Source organism: Eretmochelys imbricata, chromosome 10 (genome assembly GCF_965152235.1).
Source record: "Eretmochelys imbricata isolate rEreImb1 chromosome 10, rEreImb1.hap1, whole genome shotgun sequence".
NCBI lineage: Eukaryota > Metazoa > Chordata > Testudines > Cheloniidae > Eretmochelys > Eretmochelys imbricata.
In genome coordinates, this window is record NC_135581.1 from 85,357,584 (window position 1) to 85,378,793 (window position 21,210).

At 45.2% G+C, this 21,210-nt stretch overlaps 1 protein-coding gene across 1 annotated transcript in view; it reads left to right on the plus strand.

Moving 5' to 3' along the window:
* IQGAP1 (IQ motif containing GTPase activating protein 1) overlaps nt 1–21,210 on the plus strand; it is a 183,118-nt gene that overhangs the window by 138,800 nt on the left and 23,108 nt on the right. The window contains exons 29-32 of the mRNA XM_077829238.1: nt 432–664; nt 8,861–8,993; nt 9,382–9,484; nt 10,534–10,669. Coding sequence (XP_077685364.1) covers nt 432–664; nt 8,861–8,993; nt 9,382–9,484; nt 10,534–10,669 — 605 coding nt within the window. The remainder of the gene's footprint in view (nt 1–431; nt 665–8,860; nt 8,994–9,381; nt 9,485–10,533; nt 10,670–21,210) is intronic.

Here is a 21,210-nt window from a genome sequence, read left to right on the forward strand (position 1 = left end):
ACAACAACACTGCATCAATAATTACTATGTAAGCAGCCTGTTAATAACTCATTAATAGTTCTTATTCATATATCTTATTTATAAATTTTTTTAAAAATTATAGCCTACAAATGATACTTAGTTAAGAATATCTGCAACCTTGACTTGCTGTTGCTAGTACCCTTATTTTCCCCTTCCCTCTTCCATCATGATTAACACCCTATTGCATCTTGTTCCTATATAATCTGTAAATTCTTTGGGGGCAGGGGCTATCTGCTAGAGTATGTATGTATAGCACCCAATACAGTAGGGCTCCAATCCTGAACTGGAGTCTGGGTGTCTGATGCAAATAAAAAAAATTTGTCAAAGCCTAGTCAGAATAGAGTATATAAAGCCCAGTCGAAGCCTGTGTCACTGCCTCTTGACATGCTTCTCTGCTCAACTCTTTCCAGATCATTGGCAACTTACTCTATTATCGCTACATGAATCCAGCTATTGTTGCTCCAGATGCATTTGACATCATTGACCTTTCTGCTGGAGGTCAGCTGACTACAGACCAGCGCAGAAACCTTGGTTCCATTGCAAAGATGTTACAGCATGCTGCATCCAATAAGATGTTCATGGGAGACAATGCTCACCTAAGCATCATTAATGAATATCTTTCACAGTCCTATCAGAAATTCAGGTAGGAGATCCCAGCTAATAGGTTGGGAAGTACGGAGAAGGGCCATATTGCAAAGAAATAAAGGTACTATTTGGGCTACCTGCTGCATTTGAACTGGTTCAGTCTCTTAAATGTGCAGTCTGTTGAAGATGTCAGTGATTGCATTTGAAGGTCTGGATCAAGGCAACCTGCCGGTGGCAAGAAATGCTGGAACCTCTTCCCTTAACTTGCCATTTCCTTTCTTTTAAAGGAGTGGGTCAGAAGATTGTGCTCTGAATCAGACTTAACAGCCATTGCACAAAGCTTTTATTTGTGTTATAGATTATATACTATATACAGCAAATTAGGTTAAAAGTATGTTATTAAGGTTGCAGAGTCAAGCACTCTAAAGTTAGGAAATGCCACAATTAACGTGGCCTTTGTGCATATTTATTATGATACCATCTTTTATTACATGATGATGTACAATTTTTCTGTCTGACCCCTACAGACCACACTGCCTTATCATGTGAGGAAGTAATAAGCACAGAGTAGGCAGTCAGAAGAACCTGAATTGTAATCCTACCTCTACCAATGACAGGCTTCAGAGTAGCAGCTTTGTTAGTCTATATTCGCAAAAGAAAAGGAGTACTAGTGGCACCTTAGGGACTAACCAATTTATTTGAGCATAAACCTCTACCAATGATTCACTTGGTGTCCTTAGGGAAGTCACCTTTTTGTCCTTTTTCAATTTCCCTGTCAATAAAATGGGGATAATAATACTCTCCTATCTTGCAGGAGAGTTGTGAAGATAAAAATCACTAATATTTGTGAAGAACTCTGATATGGAAATGAGCACCATAAAGCCCATGAGGAAATTTAATAATCTTATATTCATTGCAGGGTTTGGACAGCGTAAATAAGGCATGGGGCCATACACTGAATAATCAGTGAGGTTAAAAAGAAATGTGCCCTGAATACAGGAGTGGTCTAGTGGAAAAATAGCATGTGTTTATGTAATTAAAGACTGTATCACAACACAAAAGGAAGACTACTTAATTGTAGCATAGCATTTCCCAACTTTTGATTGCTTGACTTCTTAACCTTATTAACATTTTTAATGTATGTAATATCCTAGGTGGATATTTTTTAAAGGAAAAGGACTAACACAAATTCTGTTCTCTGTAACTATGAAGGCCACCCCCTGTTATAAATTGGTTAGTCTCTAAGGTGCCACAAGTACTCCTTTTCTTTTTGTGAATACAGACTAACATGGCTGTTACTCTGAAACCAGTTATTTTTGTGTGTGTCTCACCCAGAGGTTCTGGTCTGTGTGTGGAGTACTGAAGTGAGGTACTGGAGCACTGTGTGCGCATAGTGCTAATGGAATCTTGAGGGGTGTTAGCACAAGCCAAAATCAAGCTGTACTGTGAAATACAGATGAGCAATGGTGATTTTCAACAGTTTTTAACTCTACCAAATCTGAACAAATTTACAGGTCAATAAAAGGTTTCAGAGTAACAGCCGTGTTAGTCTGTATTCGCAAAAAGAAAAGGAGTCCTTGTGGCACCTTAGAGACTAACCAATTTATTTGAGCATGAGCTTTCGTGAGCTACAGCTCACTTCATCGGATGCACCAATTTATTTGAGCATGAGCTTTCGTGAGCTACAGCTCACTTCATCGGATGCATCCGATGAAGTGAGCTGTAGCTCACGAAAGCTCACGCTCAAATAAATTGGTTAGTCTCTAAGGTGCCACAAGTACTCCTTTTCTTTTTAGGTCAATAAAAGGCACCTCCCTGGCCCCAGAACTGTCCCCTGTCAAATTTCAAAGTCTCGCTACACACTATGGTGGTGTTAAAGCTCTTCAAGAAAGGATTACTATTTTTTATAATGGAAAGTGCTAGACAACTGAAATATAGGGGTCACATCTGCTTCCCCTATAATAGTAATAATGTCTGATACAACCAGACTGCCTCTGCTTTCTTCAGTTTCATGATCGTAGAATCTCTCTCCCCGTTGTATGTGTAAACAAGGCCACTAGAGATGCAGGGTAGCACCTGTCCAGCAGATACTGGGGAAAACATGTTAGCATATCCTGTGTACCTTCACGTCATGTGCTAAAGCTGACCCACAAACACCAACATACCTTTTCTTCAGGTGATGGTCCCTATTGTATTCCACTGAGGGGTTTATGCATGCGCACCATTCTCCGGAAGCCGAAGAATTTGAAAATAGCGTCCGCTGGTTCATGCATGTGCCCTGGCTCGCCTTGTGGTTTCATCTGAGGTGATAAAGGGTGGACTGACTGCGTCTCCAGTTCCTTCTCACCATCACATGGTCTGAGTCAGAACTTTCAGTAGTGTCCTCGTCTCTGACACACCTTTAAATACATTGTTGTAAATAGTTCTTAAAATTTTAGAGTTTTATAGTACTTTTTAGCTGTTTTATCATAGTTCTTGTAGTTTTAGTGATTAGGGTTTATTTGTCTACCCTCTCCCCTGCCTCCCACTGCCCCATACCCATGCATGGGTGCCTTACTATGCCCAGGACCCCAGGCTTGAAACTCTGTGCCTTCTGCCCTCATTTCTCGGTCAGAAATGAACACCAATGCTGTCTCTACTGCTTGGGAGAAGCCCACATTGCATCCAGGTGTAGTATCAGCCAGTCCTTCCCCAGCTGGACATGAGAAGGCCATGCTCTCTGCCTCCGGAAGCACCTTATGGAAGACTCCATGAAGCCTCACTCAGACTCAGGCCAGGGAACCACCCCCTGTACATCGGCCTGAAACAGCGAGGAGTGTACCTCCTGCAGCCGAGACCGAATCCAGCACTGGCGGTACCACCACTATGAACCCCATGCCAGAGCCGCCTCAGGAGGTAAGGAAGCATACCCATAAGCATGGGAATAAGTCTTCCTCAGAAACTAAGGAAATGGATGCTTCTTCCACTAGTTCAAGTCCTGGATACAGAGTGTACTCAAAACCACATAAACACAACAAGAAGTCCCACAAGCAAGGAGATACGGCAGTCCCAGGTACTGGAACACTGGTATCATCAACACTGGCTTCCCATAAGATGCGGGATCTGCCCACTCCAGGGAAGTCCACAGCACCACCACTAGTTCCGAGTAAAGAGAGGGTACCCCAGTGGTTCTCAAACTTTTGTACTGGTGGCCCCTTTTATATAGAAAGCCTCTGAGTGTGACCCCTCCTTATAAATTAAAAACACTTTTCATATATTTAACACCATTATAAATGCTGGAGGCAAAGCGGAGTTCGAGGTAGAGGCTGACAGCTCGCAACCCCACATGTAAGAACCTTGTGACCCCCGGAGGGGTCCCAACCCTCAGTTTGAGAACCCCGAAGGTACCCTGAACACCAAGGCGTTTGAGCCCCAGGACGTCTTTGCGTTAGCAGAACTGGGAACAGGGCATTTGTTGGGAACTAGGGAGACTATTTCTTCCCCTCGTGATATGACACTATTTCAAGACCCCTCACGCCCTGCTTCGATGGTCTATGCACTCCCACTGGCTCGACTGTACCGCTGATGAAACGAGAGTCTGCCTTCTCATCCTCTGATGAGTTGGACACTGGAGAGGAATAATCAGCATTGTGCCAACCGTATATGTATTTACAAAGGCGGTCCAGATCTTGGCAATACCCACCTCTCCAACCACCATGGAGCCACTGGCTCCCTATGTCATGGGGACCACTTCAAGACCCTCTGGATCCAGACTACTGGCCTTATTGGGGGTCCTTGTCCCAATACCCCCCCTCAGAACCTGCCTGATCCACAAGGGAGCCTTCACCTGCCTCCCCATTGAGGGCCCCTTCTAGCAGGCATTCAGATCCATTGCTGAAGGAGGAATCCCTCAGCCCAGCTCTGATGGTGCCACCAGAACTGGAGAGATTCCCCTAGTCTTCCCTGGATGAAGCAGTGGCTACAGCGTCCCCTTTGGCTCCTGACAACTTTAGACAATTTCAGAAACTACAAATCCTGCATCTTGGCAAGGAGTTAGACTATATGACTCTTGCAGTCCCTTCTAACCCTATAGTTCTACTGCATAGAGTTGCGGGGAAACTCCACATTCCCCTAGAGGAAATCCAGGATACCCAGCATAAATTCCTCGATATCCTCCACTCATCAGCACCACCTAGAATCACATTGTCTAGTAACAATGCCATTCTTGAACCAGCCGAGACAGTATGGCACACACCAACCACATGCAGGCCTATCCTCAGAGGGGCATAAAAAATATATTATGCTCTGGCTAAGGGGTCTGAGTTTCTCTTCTCACCCCCCCTCCCGAATTCCCTCATGGTCCAAGCAGCAACTGAACAACATCCAACAAGAAGGGCAAGCACTTGGGCCTTTTGGGGTATAAGGTTCTGTTCTCTGCCAGTCTCCAGTTCAGGATTTCAAACTATCAGGCCAAATATGACTTCCTGAATTAGAACAGACTGAAGGAGTTTGCTGACTAACTCCCAGAACAGGACTGGACTCATTTCCAGGCAATCATTACGAAAGGGAAACTGGTGGCCAGAACAACGCTCCAGCTGGCGATGGATACAGCAGAAACCTCATCCAGGGCTATGGTTATGGCTATAGTTATTCGTAGGGAATCATGGCTCCACTCCTCCGTTTTCCATTGGGAGGTGCAAACATTATTGAATACCTCCCATTTGATGAATCCCATCTTTTTAATCAAAAGATGGATGATTGCCTACATGCTCTCAAGGACTCCAGAGCCACCCTTCACTCTGTGTATTTACACACCTGCCATGAAGTGCTAGTTTCATTGCCCGCCATCCACACAACGCTACTGATCCCTCCAGTCTTACCATCAGGGAATTTATAAACCACCAAGGAAGTGACAGAAGACCCAGATATCCCGCCCTCTGGGACCCCACTTCACATGCTTCCACCTTGCAGCTGCAATCCGCAACTAAAAGATATTTCTGAGTCAGCCTCAAGAGCTGCCAACTACCTTGCCTACAACCTCACAACCATCGTACCTCCTTTGGGGATCATCTAGCACACTCTTTTCAAGCTTGGAGCGTGGTAACAATGGACGAATGGGTGCTGAACATAATCCAACATGGCTGTACAATCGAATTCATCATACTACCTCCTCCAAAGCCCCCACAATCATTCCTCATGGACCACTCTCATGACAGCATCCTCACCCAAGAGGCGAACTCCTTAGTGCAACAGGGAACGGCAGAACGCGTTCCCCCGGAATATCAAGGAACTGGGTTCTATTCCGCTTACTTCCTGATACCCAAGAAGGCGGGTGGAGACCAATTCTGGACCTCTGTCACCTCAGTCACTTCATTTGCAAGCCCAAGTTTCATATGGTCACACTGGCAGCAATCATCCCATCCCTAGAAAAATGCATGTTATTTACAGCTCTTGATATGCAAGACACTTATTTTCACATCAATATCCATCTGGCCCACAGGCTCCTAGCTGCACGGTCCAGACACAAAGCCCAAGTTTCAACTTCCATGCTGCTCGACCTTCTTTCATCCCTCGAATCTTCTTTCGTCCCACCATCAACTTAGTCACAGCATGGGCTTACCTACCAGGTAACAGGTTCCAGACACTGCAAGAACTCATAACTCACATCAACAATCCTTATGTCCCGGCCAGGACTTGTCTGCTGGGCCACATGGTTGTGTACATAAGTCACTGCCTTTGCTCAGCTCCACCTTCACTGCTTCCAGATATGGCTCCAGACAGTTCACTTGCCCAAACATCACACCATGGACCTCATGTTTTGACAGTCTTCCCCAGGGTGCTCTCATCCCTCCAGTGGTGGACGGACCCATGTCATGTTTACACAGAGGTTCCCTTCCTCTCCTCCTCCACAGACAAGATGATCATCATCAATGCATCCCTTGTAGGCAGGGGAGCATACATGGGCAATCACATAACACAGGGAGCATGGACTCCTCGGGAATTCAGGAGGCACATCAACATCCTGGAATTCCGAGCTGTAAGAAAAGCATGCCAAGCCTTTCTCCTGTTCATCTGTTCCTATCGTGTTCTTATTATGTTGAACAATACCACCACTGTTTTCTACATCAACAACAAGGGCATGAGATTGACTGCTCTGTGTGCACAAGTGGTCAATCTCTGGAATTGGCGCATCGCCCACCATATCCTCTTGTCTTCAGCCTATCTCCCAGGGACACGCATGTGATTGTGGACTTGCTAAGCAGGCAGTTTGCGATTGACCATGAGCGTGAACTCTGTGACTCCGTATTTTGCGCCATCTTCAACTGATGGAAGATACCTACCAAAGACCTCTTCACCTCCCACATAAACAGCAAGTTCAACATGAACTGCTCCAGGGGAAGTCTTGGCCATCACTCTCAGGGCTTTGCTCTTATACTCATCTGGTCAGACCAAATCAACTACGCCTTCCCTCTTCTACCTCTACTGCCTCAAGTACTCTGTAAGATTAGATGAGACAGAATGACAGTCATTCTGATCGCTCCCTGCTGGCCCTGACAGTTTTAGTTTCCCAACCTCCTATGTATGTCAACCCGTCCACCAATTCCCCTCCCAATCTTCCCTGATCTGCTGATGCAATGCAACACTGAAATCAGACATCCCAAGCCACAGGCACTACACCTTTAGAGCATAGTATTTGGATGGGCATCTACTCTAGAATGGACCTGTTCCTTAGCTGTGCAAGACATCCTCTCCTGCAGCAGGAAAGAATCCACTAGACACTGTTACAGGGCCAAGTGGAAATGTTTCACTTCCTGAACCCAACAAAAGGAACTTCCCCAGAATGGGTGAGGATTTCCCTCCTCCTCGACTACCTCCTGTCCTTGAAGGCATCAGGTCTTGCCCTCAATTCTCTGAAAGTCCACCTAGCAGCCATTAGCGCATTCCACCGTCCTGAGGAAGAGCACTGTCTTCACACACCTGTTAACTGTTAGGTTTTGGAAGCCCTCATCAGAACCTTCCCACCCATCCAACCCATCACTCTGCAATGGGATCTGAATATAGTTCTATCTGTACTAATAAAATCACCCTTCAAACTGTTGGCATTATGCTCTATGTCATGAAAGTCGGCTTCCTTATTGCTATGACTTCTGCAAGAAAGGTCAGTGAACTTGTGGCAGGGAGGGTGGCAAACCCTCCCCCACTTCACAGTTTTCCATAAAGACAAAGTCTGTTTGCGCCTACATCCCAAATTCCTGTCAAAGGTAATCTCCCAGTTTCACATTGATCAATCCATTCACCTACATTCACTTACCTGTTTTCTTCCCGAAGCCTCACGCATTTGCCGAGGAACGACAACTCTACTCCCTAGACATCTGACAGGTTTTGGCCTTGTACCTGCAGAGGACAAGACCCATCAGAAAGTCCCCCAAACTGTTTGTTGCACTAGCAGAAAGACTTAGGGGTCAGGCAATCTCCATCCAGAGAATCTCCAAGTAGATTTTGTGTTGCATTACATTTTGCTATCAACTATGTGTCTTTCCTGCCTCCCCGTACTGGGGCACAGGCGCTTTCCTCAAGAGTCCAGACTTTGACCACAACCTCCCTTCAGGACGTCCTGCTCCAGGACATATGTAGAGCGGCCACGTGGAGTTCCGTGCACATCTTTGCAACGCATGCCTTAGTACAGGACTTGGCATCAGATGGCTCCTTTGGCCAGCAGTCGTCTGCATGACTGTTCCATCTTCATCCTCACACCCTCCTCTGACTTAAGTACTGCTTGCTAATCACCTTAGGTGGAATACAGTAGGGGATCATCACTCAAAGACGAATAGGAGGTTACTTACCTTTAACTGGAGGCTCTTTGAGATGTGTGGTCCTTAACAGCATTCCACTTCCTGCCCTCCTTCCCCTCTGCTTCGGATATGTCTGGTTCAGGGTGGAGAAGGAACTGGAGATACAGTCAGTCTGCTCTGCCCTTCATCGCTTTGAACAAAACCATGAGGTGAGCCAGAGCACATGCGTGGACCAAGGGACACTACTTTCAAATTCTCCAGCTCCAGACTCATAGTGTTCATGTGTAAACCCCTCAGTGGAATACAGAAAGGGACCACACATCTCAAAGAACCTCCAGTTACAGGTAAGTAACCTCCTCTTATTGTACCAAAGTTCCAAAGAACAACTCTGCTTGAGAATATCACAGGGAGTCAATGCCTTGGTTATGTCAGTGCTTGTGATTGGCAGGATTGTTTTGATTCTTTTTTCTTTATGTCTGAAGACGTTTTTTTCAGGCTGCCTGTGAGGTTCCAGAACTACAGGATAAATTTAATGTTGATGAATATTCTGACTTGGTGACTCTCACTAAACCAGTTATCTATATTTCCATTGGAGAAATCATCAATACACACACGGTAAGTATACATCAGTCACGTTTCTTTCTTGCAGAATGGCCCTTCTGAACAATCTGTTACTGATTGGTTTAATGTGAGTCATTTAACAAATTCAAATGTTGACGATATTGTTAAAAAAAAGGCAATATCTTCTGAATTGTCAAAATGTTGAGGTCAGTAGTTGGTCTGCTTATGGCCTTTTTAATATTTTTTTTCTTGTGAAGTCATCTGATAGTTTAAGTCTTATGTGACGATACCAGACATTTGCCTGCTAGTATCTTCACTTGGAATCATATGAACTGAGAGGAATTCTCTCCAAAGAGAGCCTAAATAATGTAATTCTTAAATTAGGTGAAACAAGACACAGGACGAACAGTTAAATGTATATTTATATTTGTATATAATCTAGCTGCTTTTAGATCATCAAGATGCGATTGCGCCTGAGCACAATGATCCAATTCATGAGCTGCTGGATGACCTGGGGGAAGTTCCCACTATTGAGTCCCTGATAGGTGAGCTGCTCTTCTTTTACAGGAGGGAGATGTGATGTTCTTCTGAGTAGCTCCAAGTGTGGTTTAAAAAAATTACTATAAAGAATAATCATAGTTTGGGAGGGAACTGTGCTATACAAACAGCAGCAGCCTACAGTGTGCTAGGCTAGTTTACCCCATAGGGCTTTTCCACCTCTGTGCTCTATGAATCTGAGAGGCACTGTATCAAATCCTTTCCTCCAACACCAGGGCTCTGTGTGCCTCCCCTTCCACCATACCAGGTTTCCTCTTTTCCCCCATCTCACACACACCTTCCCCTCTCACCAGGGACCTGAATTTCTAATGTGAAAAAACATTGACAAATCTTTCAGTCCTCGTTCATGCAACATAAAGGTCTGGTCTATGCTTTAAAGTTTTGCTAGCATATCTATGTCAGTAACTGATATAGCTATACTAGCAAATGCTTTAGTGTAGACGTATCAGCCAAAAAAGTCCTTTTGCCATTATAGCTTATTTCATTCACGGGATTGTTATAAGCTATACTAGCAAAAGAACTCTTTTGCTAGTGCAAGGTGCATCTCTACTAACTATACTAATAAATCCTTTTTAGTATAGACAAGGCCAAAGAAGAAACAAAGGGCACAAAGTGAATTTATTTTCCTTGGTAGGTCACATTTAAGCTTATCAGTAGAGAGGCAGGTTGAGATGCAAGATGTATCATACGCACTCTCTGATTTGTATATGTCTGAGGCACCAAAACCTGAATTTACATGAAATCTTTTTTTTTAGTATCCATTTTCTATCAGTTTGCTGAAGAAGCAGGAATGTTAGGAAATCCTAAATTATGTATGTGCAAGATTAACATGTTTTTAAAACCCATAAATGGGCTGTAAAAGGTCCTTTAAAAATGAATTGATTGTTTTTTGATTGGTGCTGGAAGGAAAATATTGCAGACCCATACAGCCCATGACAATGTTTGATAACATTCTAACCTGTGTCACTATCATCACATCTGGCATTGGGAAGTAGATTCCCTCATTGATAACTCACCTCTTCTTTTTCTACCCCAGGGGAAGGGTCTGGTAACATTAATGACCCCAACAAGGAGATGCTAGCAAAGACTGAAGTTTCTCTTACACTGACTAATAAATTTGATGTTCCTGGTGATGAGAATGCTGAAATGGATGCAAGGACAATCCTGCTGAAGTGAGTGATGGGTAATGGCCTGTAGCAGTCGTCACTTAAATAAGCGAGCATTAGGATATGGATTGTATGGGTTGGACTATGAAGAAAAAGGCAACAGTGATGTCAGGAAATGATAGAATAAATGAATCCAAGCCTGTTAAAGTGCACATAGCTTGTAGCCAGGGCCCCTAGATTTTGTGGCTAGTGAATTTGTTTCAGGAAAACCCCATTGCCAAAGCATAGTACTGGAGAATTTAAGGTTTATCATTTTAAAAAAGGGTCTCCAGTTTTCATGATTATGAAGAAAATCTTCCAAACACAAGCTGAGTGTAACTGATACAGTGAAGTCTGATAGTGTCCATACACAGTCTGAAACAAGAGCTCTGAAGTGTGTGAATGACCTTTATTGATCTTGAATAAATTTTAACTCTGAAGCCACTGATGTAATTTTAACTGTGGACATAGTTAACTAACTCACAGTAGATCATTTTAGCAGAAACACCCTGCCCCCAGATCACTTCTCTCATGCAGTTCTGTGTTATCAATACAAAATTTGTGACACATTGAAAATTTCGGGGAGGGCAAATGTACAATACATGTAATAGGTTTCAGAGTAGCAACCGTGTTAGTCTGTATTCGCAAAAAGAAAAGGAGTACTAGTGGCACCTTAGAGACTAACCAATTTATTTGAGCATAAGCTTTCGGGGAATGCATCCGATGAAGTGAGCTGTAGCTTACGAAAGCTCATGCTCAAATAAATTGGTTAGTCTCTAAGGTGCCACTAGTACTCCTTTTCTTTTTGCGAATATATGTAATACTTACATGTTAAATTCAACACAAGAAATACTGTACTTTTGCATTCGTCACTTTCATATTGAATTCAGTAAAAACCTTAAGGCAGATTCTCTGCTGTGCCTCTCGGGAGGTGCAGACTGCAGGAGCAGGGAACACAAGTGGCAATTTACAGGGTTTTCCCCACAGCTGCCAATCACCTGCTCTAGCAGTATTGTAAACCCCAAAAGTTAAAATATCATGAGTCAGACCACAAAACATGAGGTTGTCCTCAAAATTATGAGGTTCTTCTAAACAAAAATCACATTTTTAATCTCTTCTGATTTTGAATTTCCCTTCTCTTCCCCCTCCCCCCACCCCGCCCAGTTTGTATGAGATTGTGAGAAGATTGGGGCTAGCTCATTGGCACACATGCACATTGATTGATTTGATTCTAGCTCAGTTTGCTTCTCTGAAATCCATACCTGCCAACATCTTGTGATTAAAAAAGTACATTACACAAACTTGTATTAAAGGGCTACCTGGTGGTGCAGAGGTTTTCCACGTTCTCTCAAAATTCTAGTTAGTTAATTTTGTTCCTCCATCTATACATCTGTTAATTATGTCGTCGTCCCCCACCCCCGCACATCAACTCTGCACCCTCACTCCCAAATCAATTTTGTATCCCCTTTGACCTCACATCTGCCCCATATCTACCTCAGTCTGCTCATCCAGCCATATCTTTCCCTTCCCTTTGCCCCCTCCCTCAGTAAATCTCTGTTCCTTTTGCAGCAGTGGTGGCTCTTCACTCACAACCCTTCCCAAACTAAGGGGGCATCTCCAGCAAGGATCCTCTTCTCTCCTTTCTAGGCCTGGTGTTGTAGGGATAGAGAAGAGGAGGGAGGAATAGAGAGAAGCCAGTCCATTTGTAAAAGGGTGGGGGAGGGAGCAGAGCCACCCTCAGCAGCCATCTTTTTCTGCTTCCTCTTCCCTTCTTGTGAAAATGGTGTCCCCTGTTTCCCTTCCGTCATCTTCTATTCTGTCAGATCCTGAGAGATAGGGATGAGCTCTGACTGCTTGATGCGGTAGGTTTGATTGGCTTTCTTTCCCAAGATATGAGGAAGTGGAAAAGGCAGCTAGTCAGAGGGGATTTTCCCCTTGACAGGTGTGAAAATTAAATTAAGCCTGGAGCTTTTTGCATCATCATGAAGCCACCTGATTCTGGGACCAAAATTGCATTAATTACAATAAAATGGGGAGAGCTGGCAAAAATGTTTCAGTTGCTCCACTGGTACACACCTATGATGAGGCTGCATTGTTGGAGGCATAGTTCTCCCATAACACCCTGGGGATGGGGGCTGTTTCTGTCCCCTTTCAGCTGCCAGAGCAGCATAAAGGAGCTTTCACGAGGGCAGAATCTACCGCTTTACACTGAGAACTTACTTGAAGCTGCCACAGAATGTCCAGTTCTTCTTCAACTTTGTGTCAGCATGGATCCCACTATAGTTAAGCATGTGCATCATGCATGCAAGAACAGATTTTTATTTTATTTATTTTTGGCTAGCAGTTTCTGTCAGGGCCACGCCTGCACCCTTTGCTGCTTCCTTGTGCTTCCATATGAGGTTATAAAGGCCGGGAAGCCCCACCCTCCCTCCCTTAGTTCCCTCTTACTGCCTGTGACAGCAAGGCAGAACCTGGTGGGGTCCTATCTGTTGATAGCACTCTAGTGAGCTATTTCTGAAGAAAACCTCTGAAAATCTTCAGAACTCCTTTCAATACTTACTTTTACCTAGCTTCAACTTAAAATCCTTAATTTGGATTGAAATCCATCAAACAGACTCTTGTTCCCGTGTAATTTCCTCTCCTCTTCCAAACAAATCCCCTGTACAACATGGTAGAATTTAAATTGGGTTTCCTACTTTGCCTGTTCTGTAACAGACTCACCCTGCTGAAGGATGGTCACAGCAGATGCTTTTTCTGCTTGGATGAGGTGCACATCCCTAGCAGATGTTTAGTCTGCTTTTTGTGCTCAGCTTGAACCAGAAAATCGCACAACTTAAGCTCTATTTCTTAGAGCAGTTGATGAGAGTGGTGTCCAACTCAGAAATCCTGGAACAAAGCTGTCTGGAACCACTAAGACCAGCACCACCAGCATGCTGCCAGGCAGCTGGGCTATACCCAAGACGCTGTTGGGGAAATCAGTACTGAGTAAACCACTGGTACAGCGTCACAATAGCCTAAGATGGAATCATAAGAGCACCAAAGTCGGAGGGGGGAGAGCGTGTCCTTCCATGCTGGGAGGCCTGGGAAGACCTCAAAGGAGAAGTCCTTCAAGACATGCCAGACATCATCAGGCAAGAGGGAGGAGTGAGTGGTGCAGCATGGTCCACTGGTATTAGTACCTGTGCTGGAAACTGCACCAACAGCACTGTCACTTATGCCAGTCTTGACTTCTATATCAGCACCTACTCACAAACCAGCACAGACACTTCAGTCAATGGGACTAGATGCAGAAATGCTTTTGTCACAGAGATGCCTGCCGATACTGAGGAGTCCCTGTTAGCACCAGAAGAGAGATACTATTCATCAGCATCACAGGGGTACACTTTCTTCCTGGCACTGAGTTGGGAATTGTCCCCTGTACAATCTATGGGCAGCACTACTGGAAGGGTGGAGGAGCCATTTGACCCACAGCCATAGGAGTGTCAGTGGCTAGGCCAACCTGCAGAACGCCTACTCCTATGGGATGCCACCATGCCATTCTGGAGGTATTAGGGACAACCCACTAGAGCTCTTTTTCCTGCAGGGAAAAAGAGAAGATCATCCTCTCCCACAGCTTCATCAGTTAAACCCCAGGCATCAGAACACCAGGAAGAGCAGTAACTTGGTCTGCTGACACACCACTGCCGAAGGGCCTCTTCTCTTCATCACATAATGAGGCAGTTGCCTCTGCTCTGGAATTGACACTAGATAGTTTTAAGGCTTTTCAAGACCTCTTACTGAGGATTGCAGACACACTTGAGATCGAGACTTTGGTCATAGTACAGAAGTCACACAGGTTCTTTGATGTTTTCTGTCCAATGCATGTTACCCTCTTAGACCCTGCCAAGACATTATAGTAAGTGATGGATACTGCAACTCCAACAGCAAAAAGGATAGAAACATACTATCAGGTACTTCTATCGAGGCTTAAGTATTTTTACACTCGCACTCACCCTGGATTGCTTGTGGTAGTTTTGGGCATCCAAGAAAAGTCCTGCTCAACCAAGAGCGCTCCCAAAGACAAAGATCAGAAGTGATTGGATCTGTTGGGAAATCATACTCATCTGTTTCATTTCAGTGAAGGGTAGGTAGCTGTCAGGCCCTTTTATCTAAATATGTTTTCCTCACATGTGACAGAATCTTGACGCTAGTCCCAAAACTTCCTTATGAGGCTAGAAAGGAAATGAAGGATATTGTGTAAGAGGGAGAGTTAGTAGCAAACAGGTCCTTACAGGCTGCAGTGGATGCTGCAGTTACTGTAATTAGAACCATGGCCACCGCTGTGACTGTGAGAGGACACCATGGTTCCAGCTTCAGGTATTCCCTCGGAAATGTAAGCCACCATCGAAGATTTGTTGTTTGAAGGCTTGGAGAGTTTCATCAAGAAAATAGAGCATCACACTCACTCAAAGACTCTAACATGACCCAGAGATCCTTAGGCATGTACGGTTCTGGCATGTTGGAAAATGTATTCCCCCCACCCACCCCCCAACAACAGCAGCAGCAACAACAGATGTCTTCATACCACAGGCATGTGAAGTACCAGCCACAGAAGCTGTCTTTTTATAACAGAGGACACCAGTCTTCTCACCCTTCAACTTTACACACTGCTCAGTCTTCACAACAGCAGGTTCAACACATCAGTCAAGAGCTGCACCAGAAGCAGTCAATTCAACACCCTCTTTGAAACTGCTTTGTCCCATTCCACCGCTTATGGTCAGACATTACTGTGGACAGGTGGGTATTAGACACCATTACCCTATCCACCTCCCTTCCCCATCCCTTTTCAGGGACCCTTCTGACAAGAGCCTTTCACAAGCAGAAATGGCCTCATAGCTCCAGATAGGAGCAATAGAAGACATTCCACAGGAACACAGGGGAAGAGGATTGTACTCCCGATATTTTCTTGCTCTGAAAGAGAAAGGGGTGTTTGTCCTACCCTAGACCTGAGGAGACTCAACAAATATACATGCCACCTCAGATTCAGGATGATACTTGTTGCCATTATTCCAGTGCTCCAAGCACAAGACTGATTCTCAGCTCTCAACTTACAGGATGCCTATGTCCATGTTGCCGTTCATCTGGGCCACAGGAAGTACCTCAGATTCAAGATTGGGCACAACCACTACCATTAGAGTTCTGCCTCTTGGACTCTCTAAAGCACCAACAGCGTTCACCGAGTGTCTAGAGGTAGTAGCTGCACATCTCAGGAAACAAAAGATTCTTGGAGTAGATGCAGACATGTATTCCACTTGGGTGTGTGCATTCCCAGTGCACCAGAGCTAGAGACTTTTGTCTCGCACTATCCATAGAGGGGCAGTGCTTGTGTTTCCTGGCTGTGGCCCCTTCCCTGGCTATATGAGGCAGCACTGTCCCAACCCCTCTCAGTTCCTTTTCACTGTCCATGGCTGGAGTTTGAGCTCTGTGTGTCTGTATTATCTCAACCTCACATTTAGTCTTCGCCTTGTTTATTGTATACAGTTAGTTAGTTAGAAGTAAGTAGATAGTGTTCCGGGGTGATGCTCACACTAGAGTTTAAACATTGTCCTTCATGTGGAGGAGCAATCCCCAACAGCGACCCCCAACGTGGGGCTTGCGTTGTCTTGAAGAGTGTTGTTTGTTCTGTGTGACGGGTTGGGTCACAGATACCCCCTTGGGACTGTCACTTGATGTGCTGAGATTACCCCTGAGCCTGTTTTCCCTGCCAGCTTGGGACTTCAGTATCCTGTCTTGTTGAGTCAGACATGCTAGCCTGCTACAAACACAGACCCAGGTCTGAACCACATCCCCCACAAGCTGCAGATTTATCTGAAAACGGTTTAGAAAGTGCTCCTGTCTCTAGCACCCTGACACCCAGCTCCCAATGGGATCCAAACCCCAAATAACTCAGTTTTACTCTGTATAAAGCTTATACAGGGTAAACTTATAAATTGTCTGCCCTCTGTAACACTGATAGAGAGATATGTACAGCTGTTTGCTCCCCCAGGAATTAATTACTTACTCTGGGTTAATTTATAAGCAAAAAGTGATTTTATTAAGAATAAAAAGTAGGATGTAAGTGGTTGGTTCCAAGTAATAACAGACAGAACCAAGTAAGTTACCAAGCAAAATAAAACAAAAACACACAAGTCTAAGCCTAATACAGTAAGAAACTGAATGCGGGTAAATCTCACCCTCAGGGATGTTCCAGTAAGCTGCTTTCACAGACTAGACTCCTTCCCAGTCCTTGTTCCAGCTCAGGTGGTAGCTAGGGGATTTCTCATGACTGCAGCCCCTCTGTTCTGTTCCACCTCCTTTTATTACCTTCGGCACAAGGCGGGAATCTTTTGTCTCTTTGAGTGCCCACCCCTCCTTCTAAATGGAAAAGCACCAGGTTTGAGATGGATTCCAGTACCAGGTGACATGGTCACGTGTCCTATGAGACCCCAAGCCTTTATTCTTCCCAATTTGACTCACAGGAAGGCTTACAAGGAAACAGAGCAATCTACAGTCAGTTGTCCTAGTTGATGGGAGCCATCAAGATTCTAAACCACCATTAATGGCCCACACTTTGCATAACCACAATAGGACCTCAGAGTTATATTTTATATTCCTAGTTTCAGATACAAGAATGATACATTCATACAAATAGGATGAACACACTCAGTAGATTATAAGCTTTGAAACGATACCTTACAAGAGACCTTTTACATGAAGCATATTCCAGTTACATTATATTCACACTCATTAGCATATTTTCATAAAATCCCCAACAGCGACCCCCACACACGGGGCTTGTGTTGTTTGATCTGCAGATTCTTCAAGAAGTAGACTCAGGTGGAATGGGATCTCTGCCTCAAGCAGCATCTGCTTGAACAGGCTATGCAGCCTGATCTGGTACTGAGGCTCTTCTTGGGTTGAAGATTGCCTTGGGCTTGGAGAGGTTGCAACCAATTCATCTAGTCACAAAGGTCAGCCCCCAGGTTTGCCGTGACATTATCGGGAACAGTATCTACGCAAGATAATGTCACGGCAAACCTGGTGGCTGACCTCTGTGGCTTTGTCCTCACCCATAACTATTTCACATTTGGGGACAATATATACCTTTAAGTCAGCAGCACTGCTGTGGGTACCCGCATGGCCCCACAATATGCTAACATTTTTATTGCTGACTTAGAACAACGCTTTCTCAGCTCTCGTCCCCTAACACCCCTACTCTACTTGCGCTACACTGATGACATCTTTGTCATCTGGACCCATGGAAAAGAAGCCTTTGAGGAATTCCACCATGATTTCAACAATTTCCATCCCACCATCAACCTTAGCCTAGACCAGTCCACACAAGCGGTCCATTTCCTGGACATTATTGTGCTAATAAGCGATGGTCACATAAACACCACCCTATACCGGAAACCTACTGACCGCTATACTTACCTACATGCCTCCAGCTTCCATCCAGGACACACCACACGATCCATTGTCGACAGCCAAGCCGTAAGGTACAACCGCATTTGCTCCAGTCCCTCAGACAGAGACAAACATCTACAAGTTCTCTATCAAGTATTCTTAAAACTACAATACCCACCTGCTGAAGTGAAAAAACAGATTGACAGAGCCAGAAGAGTACCCAGAAGTCACCTACTACAGGACAGGCCCAACAAAGAAAATAACAGAATGCCACTAGCTGTCACCTTCAGCCCCCAACTAAAACCTCTCCAGCGCATCATCAAAGATTTGCAACCTATCCTGAAAAATGATCCCTCACTCTCACAGATCTTGGGAGACAGACCAGTCCTCACTTACAGACAGCCCCCCAGCCTGAAGCAAATACTCACCAGCAACCACACACCACACCACAAAAACACTATCCTTGCAATAAAGCCCAATGCCATCTCTGTCCACATATTTATTCAAGTGACACCATCATAGGACCTAATCACATTAGCCACGCCATCAGGGGCTCATTCACCTGCACATCTACCAGTGTGATATATGCCATCATGTGCTAGCAATGCCCCTCTGCCATGTACATAGGCCAAACCAGACAGTCTCTACGCAAAAGAATAAATGGACACAAATCTGACATCAGGAATCATAACGTTCAAAAACCAGTAGGAGAACTCTTCAGCCTCTGTGGCCACTCAGTAAAAGATTTAAGGGTGGCAATTTTGCAACAGAAAAGCTTCAAAAACAGACTCCAATGAGAAACTGCTGAGCTTGAATTAATATGCAAACTAGATACCATTAACTTGGGTTTGAAGAGAGACTGGGAGTGGCTGGATCATTACACATATTGAATCTATTTTCTTAAATATCCTCACACCTTCTTGTCGAATGTCTAAATGGGCCATCTTGATTATCACTACAAAAGTTATTTTTTCTCCTGCTGATAATAGCTCATCTTAACTAATTAGCCTCTCACAGTTTGTATGGTAACTTCCAACTTATCTGTGTGTGTGTGTGTGTATATATATATCTATATCTATATCTTACTATATGTTCCATTCTGTGCATCCGATGAAGTGAGCTGTAGCTCACGAAAGCTTATGCTCTAATAAATTTGTTAGTCTCTAAGGTGCCACAAGTACTCCTGTTCTTTTAGTGGTTCACTGTGGCAAATTGCCAGTACGATTATGATGGGTCCCGCGCTTCCTCCTCTTGGGGGGTGGGGGGGGGGTTCAGGGCACAGTTTCCTGCCCCTGAACTAGGGTATTTACTGTCCCACTAGTAACCCAGAGAAGGGTAGTGGAGAGGGAGGGACCCGGGCCCGCCCTCTACTCCAGGTCCCAGCCCAGGGGCCCGAGGGATAGTGATAAACCACTTGAACTAGTGCTTCCTTCCCCTGGGCTACTTCCCTCTTCTGCTCTTCAGCTTGTGGGGCTTCCTACTCTCTCTCTCTCTCTCTCCCTCGGGTCTTGGTCTTCTAACCAGCCACGGCACTTCTCCGAACTCTCCTCTACTCCAACTCCTTCCCCTGGCTGATTGAAACGGGGTTTTTATCAGGTGACTAGCTTCAGGTGCTCTAATTGGCTTCAGATGCTTTTAATTAATGTATAGAAACCTTTCTTCCCTCTACAGGGAATAAGGCTTCTCCTCATCCTGGGGCTTACATAACTCTCCTTTATCACTCTCCTGTTGCCCTCTGGCCATGCTGTATCACATTCACATACTTGCTGACAATACCACCACAATGTACTGTGTGAACAAATGAGGAGAAGCACATTCCAGGTTACTCTGCCTAGAGGCAATCAACTTGTGGCAATTCTGCACTGAAGTCACTCTGGTGGCAGTCCTCTTGCAGAGGGTGCAAAATCGTCTCACGGACCAACTAAGCAGAGTTTTCTCCCTGAGCCACAAGCAGTCCCTGAATGTGAGTGTCCTCCGAGTCATGAGGGAAAACAAAGTGTCACCTATTCTGCTCCCCGGGGGCCTCACTCCGGGCTCCCTCTCCAATGCCTTCCACTGAAGCTGGCAGTCGGCTCTTCTATGTGCCTTTCCCCACTACGCCAGGCATTCCTCAGGTCATCCTCAAGCTCAAGGTGGATCAGGCCAAGCTCATCCTCATTGCTCCAGCAAGGCTGAGACAGTGCTGGTTCCCAGACTTCCTTGCTCTGTCATTCCAGTCTCCCATACCGCTTCCTCTCCATCCCAACCTGCTCACTCAGAACCATGGCCACACGCCCTCCATCCTGCGATTAGTTCCCTGCACCTTAGGGAATGGCTGCTACATGGCAAAATAAAGAGGAAGAGCAGTGCTCAGCAGCTGTCCAACCAGGCCTACTCAGCAGCACTGGGATGGCCTACTTAACTAAGTGGAAGAGGTTCTCAGGGTGATCTTTGGTGTGCAGGACCCAACCAACAGGGGCTTCCATCCAGGAAGTCTTGGAGTATGTGCTACATCTTCAGAAATGGAGCCTTGCGCTCAGTTTCCTAAGAGTGCGTTTGGCAGCAATATCAGCATTTCATCCCCCTATTCAAGGGAAATCAGTTTTTTCCAATGCCATGGCGACGAGATTTCTGAAAGGACTTCTCCACTTACATCCGCTGGTTTGCAAGTTGGGCCCCCCTTTTAAGCCCCTTGCTTCTTGTCCGCTGCCCCTCCTCTCCTGTCTCAGAAAACCCCATTCCTGATAGCCATCACATCTGCAAGAGGGATGCAAGAGTTGCAGGCCCTAATGGCTGAGCCGCCTTACACTCATAGATTCATAGATATTTAGGTCAGAAGGGACCGTTATGATCGTCTAGTCTGACCTCCGGCACAACGCAGGCCACAGAATTTCACCCACCACTCCTGCAAAAAACCTCACACCTAAATCTGTGCTATTGAAGTCCTCAAATTGTAGTTTAATGACTTCAAGGAGCAAAGAATCCTCCTGCAAGTGACCCGTGCCCCATACTACAGAGGAAGGCGAAAAGCCTCCAGGGCCTCTTCCAATCTGCCGTGGAGGAAAATTCCTTCCCGACCCCAAATATGGCGATCAGCTAAACCCTGAGCATATGGGCCAGATTCATCAGCCAGATACTACAGAACGCTCCAAGGACAAAGTAAT